The sequence below is a fragment of the Sminthopsis crassicaudata genome, chromosome 1 (genome assembly GCF_048593235.1).
Source record: "Sminthopsis crassicaudata isolate SCR6 chromosome 1, ASM4859323v1, whole genome shotgun sequence".
NCBI classification, from domain to species: Eukaryota; Metazoa; Chordata; class Mammalia; order Dasyuromorphia; family Dasyuridae; genus Sminthopsis; species Sminthopsis crassicaudata.
This window is the reverse complement of record NC_133617.1, coordinates 622851217-622868726: the sequence shown is the minus strand read 5'-3', so window position 1 is coordinate 622868726 and position 17510 is coordinate 622851217. Positions and strand designations below refer to the sequence as shown.

General features: G+C 40.0%; 1 protein-coding gene across 2 annotated transcripts in view; it reads right to left on the bottom strand.

The window, feature by feature from the left end:
- Positions 1 to 17510, bottom strand: part of GDNF (glial cell derived neurotrophic factor) — a 37759-nt gene that overhangs the window by 16587 nt on the left and 3662 nt on the right. Inside the window, exon 2 of one of the 2 annotated variants that reach the window (XM_074282628.1) lies at positions 13330 to 13428. In XM_074282628.1, the coding sequence (XP_074138729.1) occupies positions 13330 to 13402 (73 nt within the window). In that variant the 5' untranslated portion in view covers positions 13403 to 13428. Of the gene's footprint in view, positions 1 to 13254; positions 13429 to 17510 lie in introns of both variants that reach the window. The other variant, XM_074282627.1, reaches the window with a different exon arrangement.

Here is a 17510-nt window from a genome sequence, read left to right as displayed (position 1 = left end):
CCCCAACAGACTTTCCTGTTTCTTCCAAGGCTTATTACAGCTTTCTCCAGAACTAGGGAGCTGCTGAACTAAATAGAAGGGAATGGGATCCTTGAGGAGTAACTGAGAGGAGAAAGATGGGGAAGATAGGCATACTGAGGGTTGGTATATGGAAATGTTATTCATAACAGGAATGGTTTAATAGGCATATATCATCATCTGATGAGTGAGCTTTTTGGAAGGTAAGCCCAGGAGTCTCTAGTTAATCAGATCATAAGTTACATCCAAATCCATGCTATCTACATGACAGAAATTAAAAACACCCACCAAAGAGACTCAGAAGCCTCAGAGTTCTAATATTACAGCAAGTTGCACAACCTCTCTGCCTCGGTTTTCTTTTTTTAAAATTGGAAGAATTGTCTCATTGGTATTTTCACAATCCTGGCTCCTTCCCGAGATTTTAAACTTGTAAATTACAAGGGAGCACGTCTCAGTATTATGTAAGTGCAAAATTCCCACAGTCATAATTTGAGGAATGATGTTCATTATGGTTAACTGGTATTCAGTTTCCTAATCTCACAATGGATTTTTTTCTGCTTAGAAGACAAATGCTTTGAAAAAAAATTCTCTTTATTACAAAAATAGGATTGCTCTAATATCTCTCCCTTCTGTTGTCTTTCCATTCTCTTTACCATTATTCTGTTTTTTGTTGTTGTTGTTGTTGTTGTTATTCAGTTATATCTAATTCATTGTGACCCCATTTGCAATTTTCTTGGTGAAGATATTGGAGTAGGTTCCATTTCCTTTTCCAACTCATTTTTACAGATGAGGAAACTGAGGCAAACAGCTGAGAACAGTCTTGCTCAGAATCACACAGCTAATAAAATTTCTGAGGTCATATTTGAACTTAGGGCTTCCTAACTCTAGGTTCAATGTTTTCCCCCTATACCACCCATTTACTACTTGGCTTAAGGAGCTCTTTCTGGACTCAAACTGGACTATGTAGCTCTATTTCTAGTCTCTCCTTTCAAATTATGCTTTATAACTTGGAAAGATTATTTTGTCAAACATTATCTACTGATAGGATCCAAGAACCAGGATTAGAAGGAATTTCAGAGGCTCATCAAGTCCAGCCACTGCATCATCATATTTAGGAAATTAAGGCCTAGACAGGGAAGGATCTTGTCCAATGTCTTCTAGAAGTGGCTCCAAGTTCAAATGCTCTGCACACCTAGCCCATCATTCTCCTGATAGAAAACCTTCAATTACTCCATAATACCTATAGAATTCAATACAAACTATTGTCCAGCATTCAAGGCACTCCACAAACTGATTCCAACTTATCTCATGAACTTCCTAACAGTCTCTTTCCATACCTTTGTCTAACTGGATTGTTAAGGTTCACAAGAGAAGGAGTCATGTCACACCAAAACTTTATATCACCCCATTCCTTCATATAGTACTCTGTATGTAGCAAATACTTTAAATAAGTGGTTTGTTAAATGAAAGAATGAACAAATCAGGGGATTCTCTTCTATCTATTTTTGCCAGCAAATGTTTATTCCTGAATTTAGGGAATCCACAGCTGAACCAGCACCTTTCATGAGCCCTTCAACTAGGGGATGCTTAATGATGCAATCATCCTATCACATCACTATGCCAATGTTCTTTCAAGTCAAGTCTTCACTAGGACTAAAATGAAGAACAGAGGGAATGATTTCTTCAGAAAGGTCCATTTACACTCTGTAGAGGGTCACAGTCAGTGGGGAAACTCTGGGTAAGGTATAAGACCCTTCAGCCCAGAGGAAACCTGCAAACACTGTCTGGTTCGGCTCTCATCTCCCCTAAGGGCTCTTGGCCTTCCTGAGATTGAAGCAGAGTGCTACTAGGTGGAAATAATACCAGGTGGCAAACTATGTACAATAGCAAGTTGTTCATGTGATCCCATGTGCACAGTGTTGTTTTTGTTACATTATATAAAGGGGAAGGTCCTTGAAATAAATGGATTCCATTTTTCCACTATACTCAGGAGTCTTGCCTCCTCACTTCTCCACTAGGAAGGTATATTTTAATCATCCCAACTTGGGGGCTCTAGAAAGCAGGACACAACAACACTATATTAGTTAAAACAAAAATGGCTTTGTCTGAATTAAATTAAGGGAATTTATCCCACAGGTAACTCACAGCCAGCTTCTAAGTCTTATCTATTCTTCTGAGCATTAGCTGAAGTTCTACTTTCTACATCAGCCTCTCTTCTGACCAATCCAACCCACGTTTACCTCTTTTCCCCTTCACTCAACTTCTCTAACATTTAGTTAGAAACAAAAGCTCAAAGTTCCCCCTTTTCCATGAAAAGCGAAGCTCTCTGATTCTTAGTGACCCCATTTGGAGTTTTCTTGGCCAAGATGCCAGTGTGAGTTATTTCCTTCTCCAGCTCATTTTAGAGAGGAGGAAACTGAGGCAGAGTTAAGTGACTTGCCCAGGATCACAAACTAGTAAGTGTCTGAAGTCAGATTTGAACTTAGGAAGATGAATCTCTCTGACCCATGTCATTTTGTGCACTATGGCACCACCTAGCTGTCTGAGGGCAAGGATGATTTTTTGGCAATGTGGTAAGTTCACAGGATGAGAAGTTTAGAGCTTTATCAGTAATAAAGGCCAACCTTTTCATTTTACAGGTGAAGAGACTGAGCTCCACTTTCAATGTCACAAAGACAGTGAAATGACAGAGCTTGGATTTGAATACACATCCTTTGACTCCAAATCTTGTTGCCAAGGGGACGTTAAATGGCCGTGTATAGAGTGCCAGGCCTGGAGTCAAGAAGATCTAAATTGAAATCTGGCCTCAGATATTTAATAGCTGTGTGACCCTGAGCAAGACACTTAACCCTGCTTGCCTCAGTTTCCTCATCTGTAAAATGTACAGGAGAAGGAAATGGCAAAACTCTGGTATCTTTGCCAAGAAAATCTCAAAAAGGTTCACAAAAAATAAGACATAACTAAAAAATGATTAAACAACAACTTTTCATGATATAATTCTGCTTGACTTTCTGCTCTTTTGCTGGAAAAATCCAGATCACAATCTCAATTCTTCATTTTAACTTTGTCTGTGGAGACCATATATCTCTCTCACCAGTAAAGACAATAATATTGCAACAGAATTTTAATCAATTTGTGCTTCTCAGCACTACATTGTCTGATTTGTACTTTGGAACAAATAGTAAAATAATCATTGGATGATGTATCCTGAATGACCCAAATAAAAATCATGTGCTGGACCTAAAAGAAAGTGAATATTTTCCGCCTCTCTTTTCTGTTTATTTGTTGTTTGATTTTTGTAAAAATCTGTGTTTTGAAGAGAACTTGAATGTTCTTTTAGAAAGCAGATGTTTGTATTTTATTATTCTTTTGATAAAGGAGAAATGGAAAGAGGTGTAGGGCTGATTAGCAATGGGTAAGGATGTTATTGTTTAAAGTTATTACAAATTTTGGAGCACCAAAGTTCTTTTTAGAAAGTTGTTTGCAAGATTTGATAGTTAAATGGTATCATATGTAGAGTACTAGACTAAGAATTAGGGAAGACCCAAATTCTAATCCTACTTCAGATACTTAACTTCAACCTCAGTTTCCTCATCTGTAAAGAGGGGATAATATCTTACAAAACTGTTGTGGAGCTTAAATGAATTAACATGTATAAAATAGTTTGCAAACCCTAAAGGACTATATAAATCCTAGTTATTATTATAAACTATTATTCTTCTAGAAGCAGGGTATTTTGGGGAATTATAGTAGCAGGATTGGGAAATCATATCTGTGGAACTTCCTTTCTTGTCTGTCTGAAAGAGTTCATTGAGCCTTAGGACAAAAACCTACCTTCTAAAAACTGGCTCAGGTAGGTTGAGAGATGGAATCAGAGAGCTAGGCTAGAATGCCAGCCCTTCCACTTACTGCTCTGTAAAGGGAGAAGAATTAACTAATCTCTAAGCTTCCTTCCAGCTCCAAATCTATGGGTATGACACTAACCTCCCTGGGCCTCATTCGTAAAATGAGGAAGGCTGGATTAGATGATTTTTGTGGTCTCTTCCAGTTCTAATTCTGTCTTCTGTTGTCAGGTTTCATTTTAATTTCACTTGTTTAAGCATTTTAGTATACTGATTCACTAGAGGCTTTTTAAAAGATAGGAATATAATTCATTAAAAATAATTTTAAAGATACTTCTGATAAAATATAGATTAAAGCATCTCTGGGTATACCCTGATTGTAAACAATCCCTACTTATATGTCATTTTCTCAATCTCCTTTGCTGCATCATTGTACATATGAAGCCTCTTAACTCTAGGTGTTTTGTCTTAGACCCTTTGTTTTCTCTACATTCTTTCCCTTGGCAATCTCCTCAGGTCACATGACTTTAATTATCATCTTGATGCAGATGATTCACAGGTCTATATATCCAGCCCTCATCTCTCTCTTGAATGTTAGCCCCTATATTACTACCTGCCTATTGGGCATATCAACTCAACATATCTAATACAGAATTCATAATCTTTTAGTCTAAAACTAGATCCAAGCCTATCTGGTTTTTTTGTTTTTGTTTTTTTTTTTTGTCAAAAATACCACCATCTCATCAGTCATGTTCACAAATTTGGAGTCTTCCTTGTTGACTCTTTACTCCTATGTCCAGTCACTTGCCAACTCCCATACAGCATTTCCCATCTATTCCCTTCTCCCTAATCAAATACCCATCACTTAGTTTAGGGACAAATCACTTCTCGATTAAACTATGGCAATAGCTAATTAGTGTCCTTCCCTCAAGTATTGTCTTTAAAATGCATCCTCCCCACAGTTGCCACAGTAATATTCCTAAAGCACACATCAGAATCCCTGGTGTAGCTATAGCAGCTCCTTCTTATCTCTGGGACATAAGAAATTTGGAATTGTTTATGAGCCATACGAGATACTGGCACAGGACTGTCTAATATGGTATGCCTGCATCAAAAAAGGTGCTATGCTCTATGAGTAAACTAAAGTTAGTAGACTAAAAGAAATGTGAGATGCACAAATCAGGAATATCTCCACCCAAAGTGGACTATTTGTCCCTGACCTGTGATAGAGTATTCTGAGCTCATATTGGATGGATCAGCCATAGTTGGACACCTTTTATTTTCATTCTAATATAGTGATGTCATTTTGGTTCTCTTCGAGAATGAAGGACAACAACCAACCAACCAGAGTCAAATACAGATTTTTCAGTTTGGCATTTAAAACTCTTGACATGCTGGCTCCCTATGTATCTTTCAAAGATTATTATATGTTATTCCCTTGATACCATCTATTTTTCAGACAAACTGGTTTTCTAACTGTTCCTCATACACAGTCTCCTTCACATAGAAAATCTCAAATACATTCCTTCCTTGTTTCCTCCTCTTAAAATCTGTGGTTTTCTTAAAACTTAGTTCCAACACCTCTTTCTCTTTGAAATCTTTCTTGAGCTCCCTAAAAACTTGTCTGTCTCACAAATTACCTTATGTTAATTTTGTAACATGTTGCTGAGTTGTTTCATTTTTTCTGACTTTTTGTGTGCCCATTAGAGGTTTTCTTGGCAAAAATACTGGAGTGTTTAGCCATTTTCTTCTCCAGCTCATTGTGTAGATAAGGAAACTGAAGCAAATAGGATTAAGTGATTTGGTCAGGATCACATAGCTAGTAAGTGTCCGAGGCCATATTTGAACTCAAGTCTTCCTGATTCCAGAATGGAAGCTTTAATCCACTTTGCTGCCTAGTTGTCCCTTTATCTAGTACACTATAACGCTTAATAAATTCTTAACTGATTAGGCATAAGTTAAGTTCTAGCAATTTAGAAGCATTCCTTAGGTTTCTTTGTATCTGTGATGCAGTGATTTGTTTTCCTGTTACTCTTTTTAAAAACTAATTGTGGCTTCCCACTATCTACCAAATTTAGGGTTAACAAAGTTCCTTCATCTACTTTTCCAATGACCTCTCTGTGGTTCCACTATCCAGCTTCCCCTCCCTCTCTGCTCTCCCCTTTTTTCCCAATACAACAATTCTCTGCTGCAATAGGCATCTACACTGTTTTCCCCTCCCTCTTATAAACTTGTTCCCAATTCACTACTTTTTATTCATGCTTTTACTCTTCTATCTAAAATGTCTTTATTTCTCCCTTTATCTTTCCAAGCTACAGTAGCATAGTAGTTTACTTTGCCCCCTATGAAATATTGTTTACCATGCTCTAGTTTGATATGCAGTCTGATTGGAAGCTCCTTATGTCTCAGAATCAGGTCCTATTTCTCCAAGAAGTACCTAGCACAACACAGAACACAAGGTGGCTGGTCTGGTTAGCAAGTGCTTATTCACAATCTGGACTTCAGTATTTTAGAAAAGTAAGGAAAATTAATGGCATTTTGCTCTAACAAAGGTGCTCCCTGTTTATGAATGTTGTGAATAATCATAGAAGGAATGGGGACTACTTTTATTTCTAGGATATCTATCTTTCAGGCTCTAGGTCCTAAGTGATTATATAAAATAGGTGCTAGAACTGAGAGCCAGATCAATTTGGGAGCTAATTTGAGCTTAAATATTTATATGAAGAGTAACATAACTAGCTATTCTTATCCCTGGGGTATGCTCCAAGAACTGAGCCCCAGAAAGGGGTCCAGAGCCAGAAGTTAGGTTCAGGGGGTACAGAGTCCGGAACAGGCCCTTTCCAACCTGCAACCTGACCTGTGTCTATGGTCTGGGGCCTGCCATCCTTTGATCCCCAGCTTCATCTTTGCACCACCCCTTTCTGGGCGAATGAGTTTGTATAACTGTGATTATGCAACATATGACCAACCAAGAATTGCGCAAGGGAAGAAAGAGGCCTGTAAAGGATATCATCAGAGAGACGTGTGACCGGAAAGGGAGGTCGGCCAGTCCGGCATGTAGCAAGAGCAAGAGGGAACCGATGGGCAGCTTGTATGCTCCGCCAACATCACCTATCCAACAGAAATCTGGAGCAGCGGATTTCAAATTTTTTGGTCTTAGGATCCCCTAATTCTGTCAAAAATCACTGAAGATCTCACAAAGATCTTTTACTTATGAGCTATATCTATTGATATTTACCATGTTAAAAATTAAAACACCTTGGTGTTATTATGAAAATAGTTTTGATATCATGAAATGGTTTCTGGGGGTTGCTTGACACCTTGAGAACCCTTGATCTAGAAAAGAGTTCCAGTACATTGGGTTCTGCTGTTGTGGAGGGCATGGGCAATAGTTGCAAAGGAGGGAAAGAATATGGTTAAGTTCTAAGCTGCATTAATGAAGGTAGGAACCACACAAATAGGATCATAGATCCATTGGAATATCAGAATACAAATCTAAGCAATGTGGATCAATAGAGATTACCTCATTTGACCTAGAACTTGGCATTATACTACATTTTAATAATTCTACAGCTAGAGCATACCAGATAGAGCACTAAATCTGGGGTTGGAAAAACCCTAATTCAAATCTGGCTTCATATGCTTATAATTATTTGACTCTGATCAAATTATTCAACATCTATTGGCCTCAGTTTCCTCATCTGCAAAATGGGGATAATGATAGCACTCATCTCCCAGAGTTCTTGTGAGGCTAAAGCGAGCTAATACTTGTAAAAAGCTTTGCAAACCTTAAAGTGCTTCAAAAAGCTAGCTCTTATCAAATATATTGAGCCTCAGTTTCCTCAACTGTAAAATAAGCAGGTTGAATCAAGTGATTCATGCATTGTTTAATTTTTGTTTTTAATGCTAAATGTCTAGATGGAATGACTGAAAAACTGAAATAACATCTGGGGCAATCCCCAACTTACAAACACTTAGATATCAACCACCCACATAGAGAAAAAGCATTGAAAGCAAACCAGCTTGGTGAACATGGGGGGTTCAAAAGCAGAAGGAAAGACAAGAACAACTGACAGAACCGTAGATCTTGAGCTAGAAAAGACTCTCATAGAACATTGAGCCCAAACTTTAAGAAGATATTTCAGGGTAGCTAGGTGACACAGTGCATAAAGCACCAGCCCTGAAGTCAGGAGGACCTGAGTTCAAATTTGACCTCAGACACTTCCCTGCTATGCAAGCCTGGGCAAGTCATTTAATCCTAATTGCCTCAGCAAATAAAATTATCTAATAATAAAATACCTCTTTTCTTGAACAATTCCTGGTTGGTCATATGTTGCATAATCCGTTATACAGACACATCTGGGGATGGAGCAGGGATGAAGCTGGGGGTCAAAGGATGGCAGTCTTCAGACCATGACACAGGCCAGTTTTCAGGTTGGAAGGGGGCTATTCCAGACTCAGATTTAACTTTTGGCTCTGGACCCTTTTCAGGGGTTCGGGTTACAGGTAAGAAGGGGCCTGTTCCAGACTTGAATCTAACTTTTGGCTCTTTTCAAGGGTTCAGTTCTTGAAGCATACCCAAGGATAAGAATAGCTAGCTGTATTGCTCTTTATATATACATTTAACACTTAAATTAGCTATCAAATTGGGACTTTATATTCTCATGTGAAAAATGAAGGAAGATGAGGTGATTGTTACACTGTTTCACTCATGATTCTTCTCGTGAAGATAATGGTGAGCAGCAAATAGGAAAAAAGGTAGTTTAGGAAAACCCACAAAGTCAATTTTGAATCTCAAGTGAGAAAATGTAGAATCTGTATGATGTAGGGAGCAAAAAAAAAATACAGGGTAATGAAATAAGCACTGTGAGTTCAACTTGTTTGCATATGCCTATTATGGGGTTATTAATATTTTCCAAAATAAACCCTACATCAGTAACCCCCCAAGCTGGGTTGCTCTGATGGCCTCATTTACATTGGAACCAGAAGAACATATTTTAAGTCTCAAACTTAAGAGTGAACTGGAATGAAATTAATTGTTTAGAAACAATGTACATAGATTTCTTCTTTATAAACTTCACTATTGCAACTACTATTATTATTAATTCTAGATCTATTATTTCATTGGCATATTGGGCTCCCAACCTACCTGTACCAATGTAGATAAGCAACTACTTTGCAACATATAATCTTAAGAGAGCTATTTGGCCCTGAGAAGTTGAGGAACCTGTCTGGTATCACTTAGCTAATATGTGTCAGAGATGGGACTGGACCCCAGGTTTTCATGACTTTAATGATAGCTTTCTCTCTCTGTTACAGTGTTTCTTCTCTTCTTCACAGACTTGAAAAATGTTGGATTTTTTTTCCCTCCCAATGAATCAGAGAGATTCAGCTAGGGGTATGCTAGAACTAGCTACAGTTAGCTCTTCAGAGCTGATTGTTACATTTTTATGCTCATATATATCTTGCAAATTAGCAAACATTACAAATTGGGACTTGATTTATAGTTTTGTTGACTGTTTATACCTAAGAAAAATGTTAATAATGCAGATTAAACAAAAGTATGCCACAGGTTTTTTTCCCCTTCTTTTTTCCAGAAGGTCATTTGTTAAACATGGTTTTAGCTTTTGGAGGCCTTCCTACTTTTCAACGAAATTTAATGTTTAGAAACATATGTGATGGTTTACTATAGAAGAGTTCATGCATCATGAGCAAAGAAAAGCATGAATGTCAACCACAGACTGGAATGGTGTTGGTGTCGTTATTGCTAACTGCCTGAACTATTGAGGGTTCAGAGTGGGCCTATGTCATTTATTTTGCCCTTAATAGGCTAATAGGCCTGCCTACCTGAGTGTACTTAGATTGAAGTCAGGGTCTTTAGGAATGCTTTGCAGTTTCCTCATTCAAGGCTCCTTTCTGATTATATATAAAAATAATATGTTATAATACATTTTGTTATACATATGTTATAATACATAATTACATATTATAAGTAATAGGGATGTACACTTATAATATGTAATAATATATTATATATAATGTATAATATAATGTCATTATAATGTATTATAATAACATGTAACATATGTTAACTAGTACAGGGATCCTCACTGTTGCAAGGCTTATTTGGTGGTTATTGTTGTTTAGTTGTATTTGACTCTCCATGACCCCATTTATGGCTTTCTTGGCAGAGATACTAGAATGACTTGTCATTTCCTTCTCCAGATCATTTATAGATGAGGAAACTGAGGCAAACAGGGTTAAATGACTTGCTTAGGGTCACATAGCTAGTAAGTATGTGAGGCCAGGTTTTGAATTTAGGTCTTCCTGACTCTAGGCCTGGCACTCATTGTGCCACTTAGCTGCCCAATCAATAACTCTCTGCCCATAGTTACAGATACTAAATTTTGGGATTCCAATTCAACCTGACTCCAAGCCATATATACTCCATCCTTCTGTTGTCTAATCAACATTAAGATACTCCTTGCCCACTCCCCAGAAACTAGTGGACATAGCCCACTAGTGTTTTATCCTAGTGGGGCTAGAAATAAACCCTATTTCATTTGTGTAATGACTGTTAAGCAGTTGTCTTCCATTTTGCTCTTTTCTCAATGTTGTGCTGACATTATATTGTTATACTGTGGTATACTATGTGGTATAAAAGGCTATTATATCCTTCTTGAGGTTTGAAGGTAACTCCAGTAAGTAGATAGCAGCATTCACTTTAATGTTACAGTAAGTTAGAGGTTCTTGCAGATGATTAGCAAATTTGCATCAACTAAGAAACAAGCTAATGTTTCAAATCAACAGCTCTAATGCTTTTAAAAATAGGCTCCCAACACAACTATTTTTGGCAGGAGTTCTCTTAACAGATCCTTTAATTTCAAGGTGTCAACAGTATTACCTCTTTCAATCTTTAATTTACCTGTCTATGTTCATCTATGGCACCCTATAAACACTGTATAAACTCCTCTTTTCTGGGGTCCTAGAAAGGAAGATGGTTTATGCTGTTGTAATTAGGCCCATAACATGCACGTCACATTCCATAAGCTGTTTCCTAGCCTTAAGGCTTCTTGGTCTAGGCTGACTATTAATCTCCACCTTCTACCATATGGCCAGAGTGTTTTGGCTGTCTCTGTTATGATTATGATCAACGTATGTTTCACAGGAATAGACTGGATGGTGGTCTGTGTCTACATGGAAAATGACTTTAGGAAAAGAGAAGGAAGAATTCATCAGGTCAGTTTTTTGGATGGGAATTTTCTATTGATAATTACTCTCCAAATTTTCTGTTTCTGTTCTGTTACCTCAAAGAAAAAGGAGCCTTTAGGTCAGTTCATTGGATGGGAACTTTATATTATTATCCTCTGGAGCCTCAGAGTTCCCCACTATTCATGCATTATAATGTCAATATGCATTAATTTATTCAATAAAAACATGGCTGTAAGCTTTAAATGGAGCACATTTTACTTAATCAAATCACCTTTTAAGAAACACTTCGTTTTAGAAGTTATAAGATCTCTGTGGAATATTTTCATTAAACTTAAGACTCCTTTTGAAATGTAAATAATCATCTATTTCATTTGCTTTTGGAGACAACATGTATGTATAAAGCCAGTGTTGGAGTCAAATTAAATTTTGTTCAAACCCTTGAGACATATTCACTTTGGACAAGTTGAATAACCTTGAGGAAATAAAGCACTTTCTTTTCCTAACACTATATGATCCAAATATGCTCTAGAATAATGGAAATTCTTCATGTTGATGAAATCACAGGTCAGAATCTTAAACTCAAGTGTTATAAAATTAAAATTTGGGTTTTCTTCGAGGAATAGAAGTTGTGGGGATGGAATAGCACACAGAAGCCTTATCTGACACAAGATGGGGATATGGAGGTGGGGAACAGAGAATGGATACCTCGCTTAAAAAGTACTGCAGAGGCTACTTTAGCATTAATTTTACTTATGATCAAAATGGAGGTTCTTTTGCCTAGATCTGACACTGTCAAGTTGTGTGTTTTCTCTATAAAACTGTAGTCAGTAGTTTAATTTATGTGTAATTAGGAACTTTGCTTTTGGAGAGGATGGATTAAAATGGTAAACTGTATAGCAGATGAGATAAATGTCAATCAGTTAATACACATTTATGAAATGGGATCTGCTTTCAAGGGGCTTACTTAATTACTTAACTAAACAATAATTTCCCCCAACTAAACAGGTAGTCTAGAGAATTACTAAGACAAGCAATTTTATAATTTTTTTTTTTGCGTGTGTGTGTGCCATGGATCCCTTTGGCACCTGGAAACTTATGGACCTTTCTCAGAATAATAGTAAAATAATTGGAGAAAACACTAAATTTCAGTTAGAGGTTAGTGGAGATAAAAAACTATTCCCATTCAAGTTCATAGACCTCTTGAAATCTATTTATTTTCTGGCACTTTTTACCAGCAAGTACTTTAAAAACAATCCCATAACCCTGAACTTCCTAGGGATCACAGGATTTAGATTTAGATGGAACTTTAGAGTTTATCTAAGTCATAGGATCACAGATTTAGAAATGGAAAGATCAAGCTCAACCATCATTTAGGCCAAATTTCTCACTTTACATATGAAAACACCAAAGCTCAAGGGATAATGGAATTTACCTCCAAACTATCTGGGTTTGAATTCCAAATAGAAAGGCCACACATACATAGCTCTTCACTCAGAACCCTTTCCTGTAAAGTACCAGTTAACTCTCTGGAGGGCTTCAGGGTCAGCCAGAGTCAGGATAAATCAAAGTCCTTGGTCTTGAGGGGGAGAAATAAAGAAACAGCCAAGCAGAATCCTGGATTTGGGAGTGCGGAGTCACCAACTTCTCTCCTCCTAGTCCTGCGGCCAAGTGCTTCTCTGATCCCTCTCCCTCTGCCCTCTAATCCTTGCCCATCACCATCTTAACACCAAACATTCAGTAAGCACCAGTGAGAAGGGCCATGTATCCAAACATATGCTAATAGTAATTGTCTCTTATCAAATAGGTAATTAGCCTTTAAGTGATCTGTGTCAGATTCAAGCATACCTTTTTGGAGTTTCAGCCCTCAACATCTTCCCTGCCCACATCTACATTTCACAGCAGAGGAAACAGAACCAGAAAAGTGATGGAATTTGTTCCAAAGTGGCAGAAAGGGGGTTCAAACCCAAAGTATTTGGAATGGAAGGCAATGGAACCAGTACCTTGCTGCCCCCAAGGGTTTTGCCCTAGACCTTGCTACCCATCTTTCCTTATCAGCCCTTCCTTTGCCCAACATCACCCCTGGGGGCATACTTTATTATTATTATTTTTTCTTAAGCTCTTATGGTATGTGCATGATTAGTAAGTCAGAAAGGGTGGCTATGGATTGGGAAACGTTTCTTACAGTCTCTTCTCACAGCATAAGGAGCCAGTCGGTTGGGGGAGTACTCTTCTTCTGGCCCTCCGGGGTGCTTCTTACCGGCGGGCAGTGGGAAGGCGGACACAGTGTGGAGCAGTACCAGGCAGACAGCCGCAATATCCCATAACTTCATCTTAAATTTCCGTCCAGCAGCAGCTCCTGGGAGGTGGATTGGGGTTTGGGTCAGAGGGGAGAAAGAGAGGGAGAGGGGAAATTAGTCAAGTTTCCAGTAGTGTGGATCCTCCCACTACCAAGCCAGCTTCCCTCCCTTCCAACTTTCATCTTCATGGCATAAGGTTCATATTCCTGTATCTTAAAACTCCCAGGTGATTGCTTTCTTAAAGAAACCCTTAAAGATTTCTTTACAAAGCAATCTTTGCTTTTGTCTTGGCGACCTTTTCATTTTTGCAATGCAAAATGCTTGGGCTTGGACTACAAGAAGAGAGGGCCGAGGTCCTAAGCCGCCCTTCCAGTCTCCTTGGAGGATATTCTTCAAACTTCCAGCTAGGAGCTCTGTCATACCCTAACTCCTGCAAATCCCACTTGGCGGGTAGGAGCGCTTTCCTACTCTCAAGTTTTCTTGGGGACCAGCGCAGTTCTCTTTTTAAATCCAGTGCGCCTTTTCTCTGACTCGATCCCACCTATGGGGTGAGAAGCTTGGAGCTGAGTAGCTGTTCCTGCCTTGCCCCACATCTGCAGCACAGGCTGCAGATTCTGAGTCCAAGCTCCTTGTTCCTCACCCCACCCGATCTTCCAATTCAACTTTAACACCTTACATCCCCCTCCTATCTCCTCACTCCTTCCCACCTATCCCGCAAGGCGGTTCAGAGAAACCAATCTTCCTAGAGAAACTCCTTCCCTTAATGGGGACCCCGGCCTTGGAAGCTACTCTTTCTCCCCATAGCTGGGCTTACCCACACTAATAGGTACAAAAACTAGAATAAAATTTCTCCCAAAGGTTTCCAGACCCATCACTTGCAAATAAATGGCTACAGCCGGTTTCGCTTTATGCACTTGCATCTTCTATTGGCGACCCGCGTATTTTCTTTCTTTCACTAACCCCCACCAAAGGGGAAAAACAAAAACAAGCAACAAACTTTTATTGGGGACGGAAAAAAGAGTGTTAGTAGGCATCTGGCAGTTAGTAGGCATGTTTAAGTGTGAGGCAGCGATTGCACTTGTCTTAACATCTGATCAGCAACAGCACTCTCGATCTTCCTCCCTCCCCGCCCCATTTGTATCCCCTTCTTTCCCGGGAATTTCTCCTCTAGCCTTCTCCTTCGCAGAGAGACAGACCAAAGGGAAGTCTCCCGCGCGCTCTCGCATCCAGCCCCAGCCAAGTCTCTCAAGGCAAGGCACAAAGCAATACAATTTGCTCACAGCTTCAAGGGAGGGATCTCCCGGGATGCGCTATAGGGAGGAAGAAAAAAGACGTGCCCGCGGCGCCTCCGGGACGCTGCTCCCTCTTGGAAGGGGATCTGGGAATTGAGAAGCCTGGGGCTGGCGCTTCACGTCGAGCTCTGATTCCAGCTTGGGGCGGGGTGGGGGTTTAGGGCAGGAGGAGCGTGTTACAATAAATACAAACCTCCCTCAGCCAGGGGGCACCATTTGGACTTTTCACACTACATTCCCCTCTCCAAAAAAAAAAAAGCAAAAAAAAAAAGCATAATCAAAAAGGAAAGAAATATGTATCGTCCAACTTCTGTTACTCGCAAAACTTTACTTTTTACTCGTGTTTCCCTCTGGGCTGAATTGGAGAGGGAAGGGAAAAGTGTGTGTGTATGTGTTTTCCAGTTCCAGGGGCTAGGGACCCTTATGGACCAATTCAGTTCGGGTCTTTACTAGACGCCAATGAGCCCAGCTTTCCAAGGCTCTGCCCTTCCAATTCTGCTGGGTTTTGGTGCAGCTGAAATTCCACGTGGTTAAGGCCACAGCTCTGCCCTTCTTTCCTTTTAAATAGAGCATACCCGTCGGAAAAGGACAAATTTGCCCCCGCCCTCTCTCACCGGAAAGAGAAAAGAGAAAGAGATGGAGCCGTGGAGAAGTGCGGGAAGGAAAATTTTCAGCAAACTCTGGAGGAAAAGTCAATGGCTGCCTTGGGCCACTGTTATCTAAGCAACATCTTTCCTGCCCCCTCGCCTTCTGGTTCCCAGGCACTCCAGACTTTGCTCTTGCCTCCTCACCCGTAACCCCAGTGCCAGTCCTGGCCTAACTAGAGAAGCGTTTAATTGGGCCGCCACCTCCCACGGTGCCCGCTGCCCGCCCCGGAGCTAGCTCGGCGGAGATGGATGCGTTTTCCATCCTCCTGGCGTTTGTTTGCACTCTAAGCAGCTGTTTGGCCGCACTAGCAAGGAGGAAAAAGAAACTCCGAGACACCCGCAAGCCTCAGCCTCCCAATCCAGTCCGGGCTCGTTTGCAGGGCGGTGGCGTTGGCGGAGATGGGGGAGGGGAGCTGCGGCTAGCGACCTACAGGGCAAGGGGGCAGCGAGGTACTGGTTCCATTGCCTTCCATTCCAAATAAACTTTACGATACCGAACCATGCAAATGGGGGTAGGAGGGAGAGTGGAGGAAGAATTGAGGAGCGGGACTTTGGGAAGCGTAAAGTGCCTTCTCTCTCTCTTTTCGTCCATCCGGTCTACAAGCCTCCCCAAAGCTCGCGGGCACGAGGTTAATGCACCATTTAAAATCCAGGTGCCCGCCTGCATTACCCTCCGCCTACCAACAGGAAGAGAAGGAGCCAGCAGATTTCCCTTCCGTATTAAAAGGGCTTTCCCCAGTTTTCCCCCTAATGTGGGCGGATGGGCGATTTCAAAAATTGGTCGTGGAATTTCTCAATTAGGAGTGTGGTGAAGCTGGCAAAGAAGGGAAATGGAAAACTGTATTCCCCGCCAAAGAGGAGGCTCCTCGATCTCTGGTTTGTCTTCCCGCTCTCAGCCCGGCTTTTTCCTGTCCCCGAAATTGGCCCCCTGGGCTGGGGAAAGTGCATTTTTCTCTCCCTGGAAACCCTCACTAGAGGCTCTCGAACTAGAAGCTTATTTCTCGAATTTGCTCTGGCGAGGAAGCCTAATGCAGGCTCATCATAAGCAAACCGCCTGACTCCAAAAGGGTGCAAAAAGTAGACTCATCTTTGACTTTCTAAAAGGTCTACGTTTTGCCACTCTCTCCTTTTCTTTCTTTTCTCTCAAATTCTCTTCCTTCACACTTTTTGCATTTGATTATTCCCAAACAAAAGTGTCTCTTCCTCCTTTCCCCATTCCTTTTTAGATTAGTATACTTAACTGCAAACCAAGAGAAACAATCTTGTATTTGCATAGGCTCCTATTGTTTTGGCCAAAGTGTTCCCATATAGATGCGGCTTTTTTTTTTTTTTTTTAAACAATCCTCACATTTAGAGATTAATCGGTCCCTAATTCCCTCATTTCAAGGACAAAGCACTCAGACCCTGACTAGCCCGAGGATCCTTAACAACCTTTTTAGCCACAGTTTCCTCAGAAGTAAAACGAGGATAATAATGACACCTACTTCAAAGGGTTGTTATGAAAATCCAAAGAGATTAAAGATAAAGTGCTTTCCAAAGCTGCAAAAAGTTTTTTTTTCCCCTTAGAATATAACATTTTAACATAGTATTTAATGATGGTGATGATATAATATTAATTGAACACTAGAGACACCGGAAAGGTCAAGAGTGGCAGAGTTGGGACAAGAAACCAGATTTCCTGATTGGTGTTTTTGACTAATGAACTACCTTATGTACAAGAAGGCATGTGCCCTGGGTGCTCAGCATCTAAATTTGAGACATACATCCCAGTATAGGTCCTAGAAAGAAATCTGATCAATGGTATTGGAAAAGAGGGTCACTCTACAAGTCCTCTTTCCTCCTTACCAAATGTTTGAGTAACTTTTCCTCATTTTGGGCACTAGGGGGCACTAAAACACACCATAGTTCACTAAGTCCACCTTACTACATAGCTGGGAAGTTTGGTCATTTGTCATCTTAAGTATAACAGAAGGGAGGAAAATCGCTTAGCTTAAAATCTTTTGGAGTTATCCCTAGGACTATTTGATATTCCTTCTTAATACTGTCTCCTTCAATCTCTTTCCTAATCCACCTACCCTCTAACCTGAGCTAATGTCTTGACAACATTTCTTTGGAAATAGGAATTGTCCTTTTATTCACCTAAAAAAACCTAGTTAATGAGATAGTTTCATATCAAGGTGAACTCCCCTCTCACCAGAACTC